The sequence below is a fragment of the Ciconia boyciana genome, chromosome 18, assembly GCF_034638445.1.
Source record: "Ciconia boyciana chromosome 18, ASM3463844v1, whole genome shotgun sequence".
In the NCBI taxonomy this organism is placed as follows: Eukaryota; Metazoa; Chordata; class Aves; order Ciconiiformes; family Ciconiidae; genus Ciconia; species Ciconia boyciana.
Genome location: NC_132951.1, coordinates 7,240,136 through 7,257,853, shown reverse-complemented (window position 1 = coordinate 7,257,853; position 17,718 = coordinate 7,240,136). Strand labels below are relative to the sequence as shown.

At 53.1% G+C, this 17,718-nt stretch overlaps 3 protein-coding genes and 1 non-coding gene across 5 annotated transcripts; 2 read left to right on the top strand and 2 right to left on the bottom strand.

Annotated features, from left to right (window-relative positions):
* The first annotated feature begins 19 nt into the window (after positions 1-19).
* TRNAR-UCU (transfer RNA arginine (anticodon UCU)) lies at positions 20-109 on the top strand. Its single transcript is given in 2 exon segments — positions 20-56; positions 74-109. It is a non-coding gene; the product is annotated as a tRNA-Arg (tRNA).
* A 1,619-nt stretch (positions 110-1,728) lies between these two features.
* Positions 1,729-8,118, bottom strand: COQ4 (coenzyme Q4). 2 transcript variants are annotated; one of them, XM_072883353.1, is made up of 7 exons: positions 7,558-8,118; positions 7,207-7,385; positions 6,618-6,714; positions 4,831-4,933; positions 4,358-4,487; positions 3,379-3,472; positions 1,729-2,921 (listed from the first exon to the last, which is right to left on the bottom strand). In XM_072883353.1, exons 1-7 carry the CDS (start codon positions 7,644-7,646, stop codon positions 2,759-2,761), a joined length of 855 nt encoding a protein of 284 aa, XP_072739454.1. In that variant the 5' UTR covers positions 7,647-8,118; the 3' UTR covers positions 1,729-2,758. The 2 variants fall into 2 exon arrangements, with proteins under 2 accessions (XP_072739454.1, XP_072739452.1); XM_072883351.1 differs by having other exon boundaries at positions 1,730-2,921; positions 7,207-7,868.
* Positions 7,531-12,476, top strand: TRUB2 (TruB pseudouridine synthase family member 2). The gene is made up of 8 exons (XM_072883354.1): positions 7,531-7,803; positions 7,895-8,023; positions 8,136-8,210; positions 8,790-8,851; positions 9,172-9,253; positions 9,861-9,933; positions 10,388-10,524; positions 11,298-12,476. Exons 1-8 carry the CDS (start codon positions 7,707-7,709, stop codon positions 11,585-11,587), a joined length of 945 nt encoding a protein of 314 aa, XP_072739455.1. The 5' UTR covers positions 7,531-7,706; the 3' UTR covers positions 11,588-12,476.
* Positions 12,477-14,185: 1,709 nt separating this feature from the next.
* On the bottom strand, positions 14,186-17,704 carry SWI5 (SWI5 homologous recombination repair protein). The gene is made up of 5 exons (XM_072883468.1): positions 17,478-17,704; positions 17,293-17,341; positions 16,624-16,745; positions 15,376-15,470; positions 14,186-14,912 (listed from the first exon to the last, which is right to left on the bottom strand). Exons 1-5 carry the CDS (start codon positions 17,702-17,704, stop codon positions 14,848-14,850), a joined length of 558 nt encoding a protein of 185 aa, XP_072739569.1. The 3' UTR covers positions 14,186-14,847.
* Positions 17,705-17,718: the final 14 nt, after the last annotated feature.

Here is a 17,718-nt window from a genome sequence, read left to right as displayed (position 1 = left end):
GGCGGGGGGGCAACGCAAGGGCTCTGTGGCGCAATGGATAGCGCATTGGACTTCTAGCGCGGTGACGGGAGTCATTCAAAGGTTGTGGGTTCGAGTCCCACCAGAGTCGCATTTTGCCGCCGGGGCGCGGCGATCGCTCCGGGGGTTCCGCGACCGCAACGGGCCGGGGGGAGCCGCCGCCCCCGGCCGCTGCCGCCGCGCGGGAGCCCGGCTGCCCTCGGCGGATCGCGGCGGGCGAGCAGCCCCGTTTTGGGGGCGGGGGCAGGTGGCGCCCGCGTACCGGGGACGAGGGGACAGGCCCACGCGGGGAGAGGAGCTCCGGGACACGGCCCTGCGGGGGATGAGCGGAGGGGCAGCGATCCCAGCGGGTCCGTCCGCAGTTCTGCAGCAGCATCACCTCCTTCGGCAGGCATTGCTACGGCTTCCCCTAAACGGTCCCAGCAGCGTGGGCACGGATCACTGCTGGCGGCGGTGGTGGAGCTGCCACTCGCCTGCAGTCAATACGTCCCCCCAGAAAATGTATTTTCACGTGGCTTGTGCCTGACCTGCCTGCTCCCCTCCTCTGCCACCGCTGCTTTCCTTCTTGCAGACTCGACAAGCGACAGCCATGGCAAACAGGACCCGCGGTGGCCGTTAAGTGATCTGGCTGAGCAGATGCAGTTTAAAAATACATTACGTGCCATTTCTGTAGCGCTGGCAGCAGCCCACCAAGCAACACGCGGCTGCGCGAAGGCGGCACAACCACCGCCAGCAGCCCAAGCGCTGCACAGCCACGCTAAATAACCCAAAGTGCAGCGAAACCCTCTCCCACGACCATCGTTTCCCGCATTTCCTTGACTGCCGCTCATGGCTTCTGGAAGCGGCAAATCTTTGCTTCCCTTCAGTTTAACTGCCCCAAAGCTCCGACATGTTTCCGATGCAGAAAAGCACATTTCCGGGTCATTTTAGGGCCAAATGCTTCTTTCATCTCAATGAGTGCAATAGGACAAGCCCCACTCTGTGTGTTTTACGGCAGCTGAAGGATGTATTTATATGATATCCTTTATTATCTGCTTGAAGTAACTCCAGGGGCAAAGGGGCGGCACAAGCCCGGGTTTGAAGAAAAACATGAAGTCTGGCTGGGTGGGGTGGAGGGAGAAGTTGAAAATGGGGAGTCGGTGGGCACAGGAAGGAAGCCAGTCCGCCTGTCCTGGTGTCTGCTCTTAAATGTAGCCCAAAACCCAAGAGTTTTGCCCCTGCTCAGCCTCCTGGGATGGAGCAACTCTGACCCCTGGTCGCACTGTCAGCCCCTGCTCCTGCCCGTCTGCTCCAGCATCCCGTGGGAGACTGGGACAGGGCTGGTGAAGCTCACAGTGGGGCAATGACATGTCCCCCGCCTGCCACCAAAGGACGCCAGTCAGAGCACCCCCTCCTTCCCTCGGGAACCAGGATTGCTTTAGGAAGCCCGCAGCCTTGCCCCGCTTCTGCTCCGCACCCCGATCTTCACCTGTCTGGGCCTTTCTGCAACGACCACTGCAGGGAGCCACTCAACAGCCCAGCACCCCCAAATCCCAGCTGGAAAGATGAGGCTCCACAGCCCATTTTGTGCCCCGGTCCCCCGGGATGTGCAGCCACGCACGTGCCCTGCCATCACCTACCACTGCAGTCAAAGAACAGCAGACCCTGCAGGAGCCGAAAAGGAGTGAGGTTTCACATCAGATCTCCTCCTCAGAAAGGGAGATGGGGCAGAAGGAGAGGCATAATGAACCACAAGCTCCGCTGTGGATTTTATTAAGCAAGAGGGAATTTCAACAGCAAACTCACACGTATGAAGAGCCCCCGGCCTTGTGGCTCTCTGCCCTCGCATGGACAGCTCTGCACTCCAGCCACTGGGGGTCTGGAGCCCTGATTAATTAACCCAGACAGCAATCAGCTCCCAGATGCAGCACAAGCAGCCGCCGTTTCTGCACTCCCAGGATTCAGCCCCTTATTCCTGATTGCGTCATTTTGTTGCCCAAGGAGGGAACGATTCCTACTGAAAACCCAGCACAATCACGTGGATTTCAGCATTTTTGATAGGGAGGGACTACAAGGAGACACGGCAGACTGGGATCAGCTCTCGAACAGCCAATCCAGCAGGGATAATATCCAAAGGTATTTCCCTGCCTGCTCCTGTGGGCATGCAATCACACACCGCCTGGTCTCCAAGGCGAGGCACATCCCATATGACCCATCAAGAGACCAGTCAGGCACCAGTACAAGATAGGATTCCACTGTTGCACACACCAAAGCTGCCCCTGGGCTGCTCTGTAAACTGGTTTAGCTCCAGTCCAGGGCAGCCCCAAGACTTTAAGCCTCGTTCTTCCTTGGGAAGATGGGAGGATGGATTTACCTATACAGCCCTAGAGCTGTGGAAGGCCAAGTTTGCTCCGGTACATTGTAAACCAGCTCTGCTCCCTCGTCATCCCAGCATTTCGGAGCATCAGTACCGGAGCCAGCAGCCAGACACAGCTGGCAAAGGCACAGTGGGACTTGCCATCCCTCCACTGAATCACAAACAGCAAAAAAGGTCAAGTTTTGTTACGACACAGGGAGGTGCTACTTGGCCTCTACCAACAGGAGGGTGCCAGCTCTTGGCAGGAGAAAACTCAGCCCCCGGGTCCGTGGTGGCTGGTAGCAGAGCCACGCTGTGCTCCAGGGCAGGAGGAGATGGAGCATGGCAGGGGACGGCTGCTGTCTGCCATCGGGGATCCCCTGTCCCCTCCCCGTACTTAAGCTCTCACACTTGAACAGCCGGGGGAGGGAAGATGCCGATCTCCTCCCGCAGGGACTCCACTGGCTGCTCCCAGCGCTGCTCGTAGTAGACATTCAGGATACAGCTGGCATTGCGCCCGCTCCGAATTGCCCAGGGAAGCAGCTCGGTGGCCAGGACCTGCAGCTTTCTGGAACAAAAGACACAGACAGTTTTGACTTCCATGTTTTGTTTTCACTTTCCTTCTCCAAGTCTCCGGCAGATGCCAACCCCAGGCATCCCATGTACCACAAGCCCCTCCACCCCTCTAGCATCCCTTCTGCTTATCTCACAGGGGAAACTGAGGCACAGAAGAGGACGGTGTGCCAGGAAGGTTACAGTCAGCAGCAAACCCAAGACCAGACCTCAGGTTCTGCAATCCCCAAACTGTGCTGGGGTGAGGAATGGCCGTCAACGCGGTGAGGGTGCTGCTGGCCCTCAACACGTGCCCAGTCAAGGGGGCATTCACGTGAGGGATCCCTGACTGACTCCCCCCTGCAAACTGCAGCGTCCCCTCTTTGTCCCCAGAGGACACTGGAAAGCATCACCCAGGCTGGCGCATCCCCAGGGCAGAGACTCCATCCTCATCGGCCGGCGCTGGTGCCTACCGTGCGCTGAGACGGACAGGGCCGAACGCTGCTCCCAGGACACACATGGGCAGCCCCGTCTGGATGGCTTCGAACCACTTCACCACGACCTCGCCTGGGAGGGAGCAAGGAGGCCATAAGCGGGCAGGGCGCCTGGGTCGAGGGCTAGCCAGGGCCACACAGTCCTGCAGCACAGGCTGCACGATCTGCCCCTTCCCGAGGACTGCTACACACCCGTCCCCTCTGCCTCCACGGCGGGACTTGCAAAAGCTTCCCAAGCCTGGCTGTGGCCTCATCCTGTTCCAGGATGAGCCTTGTCGTGCACCACCCACCCGAAAGGGATGGCCCGGGGCCCCCGGGGGAGCAGCACCCCACAGTTGATGTCCTGCGAGCTTGGGAAACACTTCCTGGGCAGGCTGGGTCCCTGCAGATCTTTAGCAACACAACTGCTGAAGCCTGATCCCCTGTGCAGCTCTCCCCATCTCTTGGCATGGGACAGACCTTTTACAAATGCCGCCAGGTCTCAGCCAAAGCCTGCACAGGAGACCTGACATGCCGGTTCCCGCAGGCTCACCACCGGCAAGGCTCGACTTGCCACTTGCTATTGAGTCAGATGCAAAACGAGGGCAAAGGACACAGGGAGGCGCAGATAAGGAACAACCAGGAACCCCCCACTTTGCCTTCGCTCGGAGCTTGCGAAACACCCCTCCCTCGGTGTCACCCTCCCTGCCAGGCAGCAAACACCCAACCGCCCGCCCAGCAGCTGCCTGCACCCAGGGCTCAGGCAGAGCATCTCCGAGCAGGGGAAAGGTGACATCCCGCAGGCTCTCGGTCACCACAGAGCCAGCGATACAGGACAGTGACAATGCAAACCTCCCCGCACACCTCCCCGGGCTGAGGACTGGGGAACCCAGCCTGCTCCGTTCCTGGGAGAGGTGGCTGAGCTGAGCACCATCAGTGGGGTTTGGCAGCGCAGCCCTCTGAGCCCGCTGCTGCTCACCTAGCATGTTGGTTGGCATGCCCAGGAGGGTGTGCATCAGGTCGTGGACTTCTCGGTACCGCTGGATCACGTACGCCAGCTCTTCATCATCAACAAACTTGGGCGGCATCCGGGTGTCCGGAGAAACCTTCTGCAAATCCAAAGAGGTCCAATTCAGCCCCTTCCAGACCTGAAGTTTCTGGTCTCATTCTTTAATGAACAGAAATACGTGGCTCTGTCCATCAGCATATCTCCCAGCACCCAATGATGGGGGTCAGTATCATTTACATAGACAAAAACCAAGGATTGCACAGCACTGGTGACAAATCCGGCATTGTCCAACACCCAGCATCTCACCCGTCCCAACTCCCTCTCATTCCCAGAGGGTTCCCCACAGGTTCCTCCATGGCTCCAATCTCCCTCTAAAGCACATCCGAGCTCCCGGCACAGGGATCAACTACAGCCGTTTGCACCCTGCGAAACCCCACACTCACGTTGTCCTCCAAGAACCGGACGTACTCTCGGCCCAGCGAGCCATGTGGCAGCCCCCGCAGCCTGGCCATGTCCAGGGTGGAGAGACGGATGCGAGGCCGTTCCCTGAAAGAGAAAGACAGGTCAGTGAGTCTCCCAGTGAAACCCACAGTGGGGGGTCCTGGAGAAAAGGACCCCGTGGAAACCCCCATCCCCTGCCTCTGCCCTTCCCAGGCATTTTCCTTGCACGGATCCTGACTGCTCACTGCAGGGATAGCGCCATCCTTATTTCTGTTGCTGAGGCTGGGACACAAATTGCTTAAAAGATCTACCTGAAGCCTTGGCAATAAAAGAGCTCTCATCTTGTGCCCCTGTAAAAGACTGGTTGGAAAAACACTGATGTCCTCTGCACCCGAAACGCTGCCGTGTGGGCTGCTGGCCAGGCACAGCCGCCAGCAACAGCCGGCCCTGGGGGAGCGGAACTCTTTAGCGTCCCTGCAAAGCAGCCACAGCTCTGAAGGAACAACCCTAAAGAGGGGAAGGAATTTGCTCTAAATGCAGGTTTCATTTCTCTCCTGGTCAGGCTTTCACCACCAGCCATTATGGCAGCCACACAAGGAAAGGACTCCTCTCCAGGTTGTTGGCAAACGGGTGCCCCACAGCCCTGGAACTAAACAAAAGCCCTTTTATTTCCATGCACAGGATAAATTCTTCCCATGATAAAAGCCCTGCAGTGGATCCAGGAGCTGCTCAGCTCCTGCAGCGGAGGTGCCAGGGAGATAAGCAGGACTCGCACCAGCTTTACCCTGGCTGCAGATGCAGGGATCTCAGCAGCTTGGGAGATTAAAAAAAAGACTTGTGTGCACAAATCGGACCACTGCAAATCCCTGCAATACCATGGGGCAAGGAGCAGGTGGGGACATCTCTCCCCAGCCCTCGGTGCCTTTGCTGTCCCCTCTCCCTGGGCAGTTTCTCTGGGGCTCAGGCCCATCCTGATGCTCCATGTGCTTTGCTGGGTCAGCGTCCGGAGCCAGGATCAGGCTGCTCTGCACAAACATATGGCAAAAGGCAGCTTTTCCCCAGCCCCTACATGGTACAACCCAAACGATACACAAGTGGCAGGCGTGACACATAACAAGGAGCAGGGAGAAGGCAAGCGAATAAGCAGTAAGATCTTGGTTAATAAGAGACTCATGATGTCCCTCCTGGTCCTCAGCCTTCCTGCTCTCAACAAGTCCCTGCAGACACAGAAGCAAAAGTGATCAAGTCTTAACAAGGAAGACAAGAAATGTGGCCTGATTTCACAGCTTGGGGAGATGCTGTGGGCGCCGGGAAAGAAAATACGGAGGTGTCTAAGGAGGAGGTAGACCAGCGGAGACGAAGTCTCCAACGCAAGGAGATGCAGCAGCAGGCGCAGTGGAGAAATCCATGGATGTGGTGGGTTTTCATTGCTGCTCAGCATCCACGTTCATGGATTTCTCCCCTGCGCCTGCTGCTGCATCTCCTTGCGTTGGCACCTGCCAGTTCCAGCAGCGAAGCAGAACAGACAGACAGCAGCGCCTGAAATAGGGCTGGGCCCAGCGACTGCTGTGCTCTTGCCCTTAGACTTGCCACGAGGCTCTTGTGATCATTAAAAGTAAAGTAAAATAAACAACCTGGAGGGTTAGAGCTAACAAAACGCTTGTGCTGCTTTCAAGCTGGGGAGCGCAGGGCTCTCCCTTCATGGGGCCCAAGAAACGTGCTTGGCCTTGTGTCTCCCTCCCCACCACGAACCACACGGCGAGGGAGGGAGGGATGCGGAGGGACGCACTGGAGGATGCGGTAACCTTCAGGGTGGTGTTTCATCTTGTCTCGCAGGTTGGGCAGGGCAAGGCAGCCCGTGGTCTCCCCGAGGACTGCCACCATGTCTGGAAGAGAAACCAGAGAATGACCCAAGAGCGGTTTTCGCAACACCCAGCCGTCCTTGGTTGGCAGGTGAGGACATGGGGCAACGAACCCCCTGGCCAGGAGCAGGCAGGAAGCCTGTGGCAAAGCAGGGACCCCATGAACCATGGATCTTCAGCCTCGGGGCTGCTCTGCCCTGGTGTCACCCGCAGGGAGGGATGCAGGAGCAGGCATGAGGCCTGGGGGACCAAGGAGGAATGAGATGGGGCTGGGTGGCATCACAGGGGGTCAGGAGGAGATAGATCACTGGGGGGTGTTTGGGGTTCCTCACCCCCTCTCTTCCACAGCCTCTTGCCTGGGCCAGGTCTCAGCCCTGCACTTGCCCCATTACTAAATGTCTCGCCCAACAGAAGGAGAAATAAAGTCCCCTGAGAAACTCCCCGGAGACACGGGGCAGGATTTGCTGGACCTTAATGAGAACCCTGGGTGGAACGAGCTCCTCTCGCTCGGCTTACCGTGTCTGTAGGGGTCATAGAGAGCCATAAACGCCGAGCCGGCAGCCAGCAGCGCTTTCTGCAGCGGGCTGGTGGGGATGTGCCCGGGGTACAGCTGGTAGCACCCTTCCTCCTCCTCCTCCTCCTCCTCCCTGCTGCGTCCATCCTGGGCCCGCGGCTCGGCGTGGCTCAGACAGGCTCTGCCTGCGGGGAGCAGGGGGTGAGGAACCGGCCCGGCGGGTCCCCAGCGCCCGCGGGAACGGAACGGGAACGGGAACGGGAACGGGGCGGGCACCGCCCGGACGCCCTTGGGGCTGCCCGCGGAGGACGGGGGCGGTGGGGGCCAGGGCAGGGGACGGGGCGGGAAGGCACTTGCCTGGGGAGCCGGGACCCGCCCGCAGCAGCGGGACTCCCGCCCGCGCCGCCGCCGCCGCCGCCGCCCGCCGCAGCAGCAGCAGCATCCCGCCGCCGCCGCCTGCCCCGGAAGCGCCCGGCGGGGCGGAGCGGGGCGGGCAGCGGGCATGGCGGCGGTGCCGGGCGGGCTCTTCGCCGTGTACAAGCCGGCAGGGGTGGCGTGGGGCTGCGTCCGTGAGGCGGTGGAGACGCGGCTTCTGCGCGGTGAGCGCGGCGGGGGCCGGCGGCGGGACCCCCCCCGCCCCCCGGGGGCTGCCGGCCGCCCCTCCCTGACCGCCCCCCGCTTCTCTTGCAGAGCTGAACGCGGCGCCGGGGCGCGCCCCGCGGCAGCACGTCCGCTTCCTGCCGGTCCCGGCCGGGGCCGACGGCGGGGCGGCGGGGCTGGTGGCCGCGAGGGTGCCGGTGCTGGCCGACCACCCCCTCGGTAAGGGCCGCCGCGGGGCCTCGGCCTGGGGGGGCGGGGGCGGTGGGAGCCCCGGGGCGGCGGAGCCCGGGGCGGGCGGCGCGGACCGGCCCCGACGCTGTTTCCGTTGCAGTCCGAGGCCCGCGGTTCAGGCGGCTGAAGATCGGAGCGGGTCACCGGCTGGACGTGAAGGCCTCGGGAGTCTTCGGTGAGTCTCGTCCCAGAGCGGCACCGCATCCCGCCGGCTGCGAGGCGACGGGTTCCGTGTGGGGAAGAAGCGGTGGACGCTCCGCCGTTGCGCAGCAGCAGCCCCCGGGTCTGACAACCAGCTGGGAGGATAAATGTAAAACACAGAAGAACCGATCCGACAAGACACCCGCAATGCCGGGAGACGGGAGCGACCCCTTACCCCCGGCACACAGGGCTTTGCTGTGAGGCACCAAGCTCCTGCCCGTGACAGCACCAGTGATCTGCCACGTAACCCCCCCGTCTCCGCTCCACCACTTGAATTGGCTTCCCTGTGGCTGGCATTGCTAAGCATTCGCCCTGAAGTACCCAGGTGGAAAGTTCTGGGGCAATCCAAGAGGCCTAGTTACAGCCTTATAGTTTTATTGACAGGCAATAACTTGGGGGTCTAACTGCACTGCTCAGACATGACTTCTAAGGAGATACGGCCCTGTCCGGGGTGGGGGGAAGAAAAGTACCGTGAGTGTGCAGCGCTGGGTAGATGCACGTCAGTAACTTTCCATGGGGCTGAATAACGGGTTCCCCGTCTTCTGTGTTTCAGTACTCGGCATAGGCCACGGGAACAAGCTACTCACTGATCTCTACAACTGCCACCTGACCAAGGTAGGTGATGGCTCTGAGGGGCCTCGGAATATCTGAGCGCAACCTCACACTTGATTCCTGCCCCCGTGCCCCGGACCGGCCCTGTGGCAGTGATTCTGCTTTTGAGTCTCAAACCCACCGATGCTTTTGAGAGCTTTTCAGGGTCCAGAATTCATCCTTTGCATGAGCATCCACACGTGGCCGTATGAGCAGAGGACGCTGCTGTCTTTTTGTGCAACATCATCGTAGCCTGCACTTCCTAGCAGCTGCACGGCAGAATATTGCTACTCAATTGCTTGGAGTATTTCTTTGATAAATTGCACTCTTTGCTCTTCTTCAAGGTTTACACTGTCGGTGGGCTGTTTGGTAAAGCCACTGATGACTTCTCAGACACAGGGAAGCTAGTAGAGAAGACAACATTTGGTAAGAAACTCAGTTGATGTGGTTTTTTTTTTTTAAAAAAAAAAACGGAACACCAAACAAATAGCATTTTAACTGCAAAGCATTTAACCTGGTAAATTGCACAAAGATAAAAGGTATGCCCTAAACGGTTTGTAGTTTTTATTTGTACATGCAGCCCACGCGTAGTCCTGACATCGCAGTCCTGTGCTAAATACAACTGCTAAATATATAGAAAGCCAGTATGAGTCCTGATCACAGTAGTTGCTCCTGGATTGGGTGGGACCCAGGTCTCTCCATAAATCATACCCAGAGATAGTGGTTAGAGGCTTTCATTGAATGAAACTCTTCAAACATCCGATAAGAGAAACTGGAGCCAACATCCTGAAATCAGTTAAGCAAAATTATTCTTCCCGTTGTCGTCCAGCGCTGTGCTGCTCCGTGCATTACCACGGTACTGCCAGGAGCAGTGACTCTGCTAAAGCCACCTCTTGGCGGTTCTCGTCAGCCCATTTCGATGTGACTGCCTGCCAAAGGGACAGTAACACCCTGATGGCACATTTCAGACTGCTGTCTCTTTCCAGTTTCTGGATGGATAATTGAGACTTTGTTTCTACCTTAATATTTGCAGATCATATCACAAGGGAGAAGCTGGAACGGATTCTCGCTGTCATTCAAGGAACAAATCATAAGGCCCTGCTGATGTACGTATCCAATGGGGAAATGCAGCTGACCTGATCTGACTGCCATTTGCTGGTCTTTAAAACAAATGAGATGATTTTGTTTGCCATTATCAAAGTCTTTAAAGGTTGGAGTGCTAGACAGGAACAGAGAGAAGTTACTCTGAGTGCTCTGTACTCTGGTGAGAGGTTGCAGTTAAGTGTCCTTCTTGTATCCTGAAACCTCCAGCTATTTTAGGACCTATTAGCTACATTAGGACCTACAAAAATATCTTGTAGACGTGACCAAGTACCTCCCTCCCAAACTGTGCTACGCTACTGACAGTATATATAGCATTAAAATGTATGCAAAGACTCAACACATAGGCAGTTTTAAGAATAAAAATTGCAGCTCTGCTTTATTGGGGGTGGAGATATTTTGAATCCCATTGAGGAGAAGTACTAAGTGCCTGCTCTGCTCCTTTTTTTCTTTTTCCAGGCATTCTAACATTGATATGAAAACACAAGAGGCATACGAGCTGGCTGTCAAAGGGTTGATTCGCCCCATGGAAAAAAGCCCTCCAATAATCACAGCAATCCGATGCCTCCAGTTCACACTTCCAGAATTCCAGCTAGGTAGGACGGGTACAAAAACTACTGGGGAAGTCTGGGTATATCTTATGGCAAATAAGTTGGTAAACTTCAGTTTCTTATTCATGATTTAATGCAAAAGGAGTTGGTGGGAACTTTGTATCAACTCGTAACTGGTAATCCCTGCAGAAAATGTACTGATTTGTAGTTTCCAAAGTCACAAAAGCATCTTGTTAGATGAACTCTTTAGCACAGTGGAAAGATTTTTTTGGTAGGGCAAGATCCGGAACCCTGACAGTACTGAAGCTGCTATAGTAAATCAAGCCAGCTGTGCACCTGACTCACAGGATTTTCCCTGCAATTTCCAGATCTAAGACTGAGGCAAGCAAATTTTGCATAGTGAATACCTATCGGGCAAAATTCTTCCTGATCCCAATGTTTCAGTGTAATGCAGTTCAGTGTGGTTGGGTTGCTTTTTTTTAAAGTGTGGTTTGCTTTCCTGCAACCAATCTCCTACTCCTCACAAATTATTTGTCTTATTGAAAAGGTACCTTTTCTTATCCCCTTTGAAATACCTAAATTTCTGCGTAAGTCTCCTGTATCTATGGGTTTGTTTTCTAAAACATTCACTTTGGGAGGTGCTACGACAACCTGCAGTATTCCAGAAAATCATAATGCACCCGTGCTGTATCTTAAATAGTCTTTTCTACCAAACCGGTTCTTTCAGCATAGCTGTGAGTGACGCCTGGATTTACAGACAAGGTCTGAGTTTGTGTCAACGCTTTGCTGCTTCTGACAGAATCTCTCTGTCCTTCTAGAAATCCATTGCTTGCATGAGACTCAGCAGTACCTCCGAAAAATAGTTCATGAGATTGGTCTGGAGCTGAAATCATCTGCCGTGTGCACACAAGTGCGAAGAGTACGTGATGGTGTTTTCACAGTGGATGATGCTCTCCTGAGAACCCAGTGGAACCTGCAGAGCATACAGAAGGCAATTTGGGACTGTCAGCTTAAAGTGAAAACAGAGTTAGAGAAAACACTAGGCCATCACGATAAAAGCTGTCTTCCTAAGATGGATGCTGCGATGGCCCACGCTGCAGACAGCTGACTGTGTGCTACGGAGGGAACATCCGCAAGCATCTCTGCAGCACAATAACGCAGCTACACGCTGACAGCATGATGGACAGCAGAAGGAAAGAGGTTAATTGCAGTTCACTTCCACCCTTTCCTTGAGATGACTTTAATCAGAGAGGCATTTTTTTCAGTGACAGGCTGTATAATTTTTTTTTTTAAGCATCACAAACAGTTCATTAACAGGAGTTAGCTGTGCCAAAATTCCTGTTGACTTTGGGAACATTAGGTTGCTAAGGGATATAAAAACCCATCCCCAAATTGTTTAGCAGCAGGAAATACAGTGTCTTACAGAGCTGTGTTCCCTTGATTGCAGGGATTTGTTTGTTCCTTGCGACTGGCAGCATAACTTATCTACTATACGGATTTTATTTTCCCTGTGTTGTCCTAGCATATTTTCTTTCCATTAGCCCTGCTTTTGGACACAGAAGAGCTCAAAATCAGACTAAAACAGGGATGTGGAGGAGAAAACACAGCTTACACAAAGCAATGTAAGGAAATGGTTATATCCAGAGTAGAGGCGTGTGATGAGGAAAGAGGCTTGTAATAGGGACTGATGCATAAGATACACAAGAAATAAAACTGAAAGTGACCTAAAGGGGGAGAGGCTGTTTCTTGGCTCAATACTCATCTGAGTACACTGACTCATTAAAAAAAAAGAGCATGCTGCTTTTTTTTTCCTGAGGAACCAAGGGTGTTCAGGGGTCTGTGGTATCCTGCTCTGCAGCAGCTCCATGCAGACAGCATGTACTGCCCTTCGGTGAAGCTCTGTAAGCTCTGTAATACCATTTGTTATCTGTTAGCTCATGATAGCTGGGTCTGACTTGGCAGAAATACACTTTCTAAATTTAAATTAAAAATCTGAAGTTACACTTATCATTATTACACTCAGTATTTTTCCAGCTATACACGTTGTTAGAGAGTTTGGAGATTTACTTCTAGAAATCAGTAGAAGAGATTTGTTCTATTCCTCTTCTGGATTTGGACAAAGGCCAGCATATTTTATCCTCCAGATAGCAATTAAGGTACAAGAAGTAACTCTGGGAGGAGCAGTAAGAGGAGCTGTGATGAAGTCCCTAAGTGCCAGAGTCCAGTCCTGTCCTGAAGCATCCCAGGAGTCATTAACTTAGACCCTGGAATCTTTCCGTTGTTCTGGGTTTCCCTGCTCTGCACAGAACAGCAGCGGAGCGGAGCTGCCACCACGTGTCACGTTCCCGTGCCAGCTGCGGAGCCGCAGGGACTCCCCAAGGGCAGTTTGCTCTTACCTCAGCTGGTTGGTTCTGTGTTCATCCTCCGTGGACAAGGGACTGCGGTCAGGGCACCTTTCTTGGACAACTGTCTTGTGCTAATTCAAGTGTAAGCCCATCACCGTGGAAGCATGAGTTCTGGAGCCAGGCAGAACACTTGCACAGCTACAGCTGCAAATTTTAATACTAGTGCTCCTACAAGGAGAAGAAAACGTGGAGCTCTCAGTCCTTAACCTTCAGTAACTTTGGTAATGGAGTATACTGCATCGCATGTGCCACCCAACGCAAACTGAAGGAATTTCGGCACATACGTCCCATTGCAAAAAACATTTCCAGTTGCTTGTGCCATTGCCAGACTAGCCTTTTGGCTGGGACACTCCGGGCTAAACCAGTTCTTGCACACAGAAAATACCAGCCAAACCAGCAACGTGGGTTTTGAGAACAAAGTTAGCGTTTCCCAGTTCTAGCCTTCTTGTGACTTTTTTCCTCCCCTTAAAACACTCCAAAACACAGGAGTTTCCCACACTTGGCAAGAGATGGGTTATGGTGGGGAGGATATACCTGTGACCATACCCATGCAAGTCCATTCTTATATGGCTGCAGTAAACGCCCTCCAGAGAAGCACAGCTGCAGATTAGCAGAGACTTGCTCAAATGAATCACAGAATACAGATTTGTTGTCTGTCCCCCTGCTTTAGACCCCTCCCCAGGGCTTTTATTCCAAAACAAGATACTTATTGGTGATGTTTCTGCACCAGGTCCATAACAGAGAGCACAAAACCAATTCTCTATTCTCAGCAGCAACCTTCATGACTGTTCCCTAGTTTCCAAACCCTACGAAGACAGATTTGTTTGATTCAAATTTGGAAATAACGAGCAGACTGCAGTACGGGCCTGACTGGAGACCGGGGGGAACTCACTGACAGGAAGGTCTTAGAAGTAGAAATGGGCAGAAGGACATCAAGCTTGAGTGAAAAAGGGACAATGGATCTGCAGTCAGCAGAGCATTTCATCACTTAGAACTGCACGAAGCAGCCAAATTTAGTCTGTACAGTCACCCTCAATCCTAACACCTGACATTGAAACATTCATGCTCTCAACATAATTTTGTGTTTAGGACACCGCTCACTTTCACAGTGACTCTGCATTTAGAAGAGAGTAAAGGTAGTTCTGCACCTACTCATTACTTGGTAGTGCTGCCACACTGCCTCCATTAGGAGCCCTCACATTTCAATAATAGATGTTACAGTTATCTCAGAATATAGTTTAAGAATTTGTTCCCAGGTTCGTGCAATGTTTTATAGGCTCTTAAAGTGAATTACTCAGAAATGTGATAGCTGCTTTATTCAGACTGGACAGTTCAACACAACTTCACATTTTGCCACTTGCTACAGAAATAATACAAAATCTCTAGATACCAGAGCAGTCAAGTACAAAAATGCAGAACACCCAGACTTACCCAGATTTGATCACAGAACAAAACAAAACCCCCAAACCACCACAGCTTCAGCCTTCTTCCCTCCCTATTTCTGAGGGTTTCTTCTTTTCTTGCAAAGCAGCTCTTACATTGCACATTTGTATGCCCGCACTTCCTTTATCTGTTCAGTAGTAGCTGCTTCCACCTGCAGATTAGCGTATCCAAATAGCCCCTGGATGTTGCAAAGAAGCAAAGGCTCGATGGGAAGAGTCTTAACATCAACCTGAATTAAAACCTTTCCAATTAAAAAAATGAAAATACTGTTGATCAGACAGTAGACAAAATTATCCAAAGTCCTACATCCCTTTCCCACAAGCAGGAAACAGTTGATAGATTCAACAACTTTCATGTTCCAAAGCTTCTTAGAAATAAGGCTGTTAACCCACACTCTGTTGCAATTCTACATACATACTTCCGAGGCCACCTTATATCAGTTCTAAACAGACACGACACCAAAACATAACGGCCCAGTAACAGTCATTGTTCCAGGACGTGGCAGTCTTCAGGTTCAATACTAGTCGCTAAGCTCCAGATCATATTCAGGGTAGAGCTGCTTTGTAGTAACCCCTCGGATAACAGCTAGAAAAGAAAGAAATACCATTACTTCCATTAAACAAAGATCAGATCAGTCAGAAAAGTTGCATTTTCCTCCCAGTGGCCCCTAACCATCCCATAGAACCTCCCATAGCTATGAAACCAATCTAAGGTTTTGCAGCTAGGTCCCCTGCTTGTCTCAACACTTTTTTTAAAGCATATGAAGAACAAAAGTGGCAAAAATTAGTAAGACTATTCAAATTTTGGTAATCCATAACACAGACTACAGTACTGGTAAATGACAATTATTTCCCATGTTCAGTTCTAAAAATATCCCAGGAAAATAACAACAGAAGCATTTGTGCTTGCATAAGTGACTTGGTAATATAAACCCAGAACTGAAGAATCTTTAAAACAAGCTCTGCCTTTATGGCGTAGTAGCTTCTCTCTCTCTGACTATATGAAAACATTGATTAAGAAGTTCTTTAATAGCCTTCCCCTTCCTTACCCAGCTTGCCTAGCAGCATCTGTCCAGCATCTTTAATATCATTATACTCATGGAGCAGAGAGATGTGCTTCTCCAATTCCTCCAGGCTGTAGCCTCTGTAACAAAGAAGCCAGAAAGGTCAAAAATGACACAGCGGGATTGCTGCTGCTGCTGCATAGCAAGTGCTGCCACTACCGACCAAGCACGGCAAGGATATTTGAGATACCCAAACATGGCGCATCTAAAGCGGAATCTGAAGGCAGCAAGTGCAGTTGCTGCTGCAAGTCAAACATGAAAGCTACAAATGAGCAGATCCTCATTTTGAGGGGTTTTGCTACATCAAGACTTATCAAAAAAAGAAAAAAGAACAAAAAAACCAATCCACCCAAATTCTCAGAGTTAAGTAGCATGAGGAATAGGCTGTGGGGAATTCAACTTATACGTATCTCTAATCTGCAGCTAGGGAAAAAAATTAAGAAGGTCTGTTTATCCTCGAGGCTAAAAGAAAAAAAAAGCTTTTGGAACAGCCTTTGTTGTTCTACCGTTTCCATTTTAAACACTACACATTATCTTAGAAAATATCGCTCCTTCGCAACAAATAACCCACAGAGATTCCCTCTCTTTAAAAAAAAATAAAAATCAAGCAGCAATTTAATCTCAAAACAGTTGCTAATATGCAGCTGCCACAGTGTGTCATAAGAAACCACAATAAAACAGTTGCACTGTCCTGTACGTGGCACCCATCATGCCAGAGTGTTCTTGCCTAGAAAACATCTCTGCTTCTTGAACACAAAGGTTTAACCCACTCGCCTCAGACACAAAACAAGTGAACACTTGATCAAGATGGAGCGAAAAAGGAAATCGTTTCATCTGGGACTTGGCAGGTCATACAAGTCATTATCTCAATTTTAATTCTCACATGAACAAGCTCATCTGGTAGCATGACGTGTTGTAGTATCATGATGGTTAAAATTATTTATTCCCAATTTACACGTAATTACCTCAACATCTGGGGTAAAGTTAAAATCTTCTTATCCAAGCTCCTGGTAAAACTTGTTTTGCTTTACCAAATAAATCAGAAAGAACTCCCTCTTGTCTTTAACGGGTCCCATAACTCAAAACAACACTGCAATCAACATTGTATAGCACCATGACAAAAATGGCTTCATAAGAGGTCAGCTTGTAGCAATAATTCCTGGACCATATTTAATTTTAAAAACAAAAATAATCGAGGCATCACACCAAACATTGAGCTTGCCAAGGACATACTCCGACAATAACTGTGCAATTTCCTGGTCTAGAGCAAGGTCTTTCTGTTTCAGCTCTTCAATTTCATACCGCAGGGCTTCTTCGTTGGCTCCATGAGGCTGGCAGGACCTTGGAGATGGGATCTGTAGAGCACAGAACACATTTAACACTCACTAATGCAGCGCTGGATAAGGGCTGCAGTGCTGGAGGGCACCGATCAGAAAACACACGGTGTGCCACTGGGTAAAAAGGGAAAAAAAAAAAAAGTGAAAAAATATCTCCTGGGCAGGGATGGGCGGAAGCTCAGGTAAAACATTTATCAGTTTACGTAACGCCAGCGTGCTCCGTATCGTATTCTACGGCACTTTGTAGATTTACAGCGTAAGGTGAAAATAAAAAAAATCACAGTTTGGCTTTTAAGAGAAGCTCCCAGGACGCCGCAGCGCGGAACCGCGGGGCCGGCAGTTGCTCGGGCAACGAGCAACCTCACCCTCCTGGAAGAACACTCCCTGCGGCGCCGGGCCGAGCCACCGCAAACGCGCGAGCGGCGGCCGGGGACACCGCCCGCCGCCGGCCCCCTCCGCCGCCGGAGCAGGCCTCGGCCCCGCCGGGAGAGGGCAGAGGCCGCTGCCGGGGGGAGCCGCCGAGCAGGGCCCACCTCCCCCCCCCCCAGCCCGGGCGGGGACTCACCGGCGACTTGAAGCCGGCAGCGCCGCTCCGCCGGCCGCCACCGGGGGTCCTGGCAAAGCAGAGGCCGCCGCGTCAGAGGCCGGACGCCTCCGCGGCGGGGCCGGGCCGGGCCGCGCCGCCTCAGCGGGGGCACGGCCCGCGGCGCAGCGAGGGAGGGGAGAGGGCAGCGGGGAACCGGCTCCTACCTCCTCGGCAGAGGCCGCGGCAGCGGGTGGCGGGGCGGGCTACGGCCCGCGCTCGGCGGGACCCCCTCGGCCAGGGCTGCCGCCTCCCGCCGGACCGGCGCGGACTGCGCCGCGGGGCACGCCGGGAGTTGTAGTCGGGCGGCGCCGCGGGGTACGCCGGGAGTTGTAGTCGCGCCGCCGCCGCGGGGCACGCCGGGAGTTATAGTCGCGCCGCCGCCGCCGGGCATGCCGGGAGTTGTAG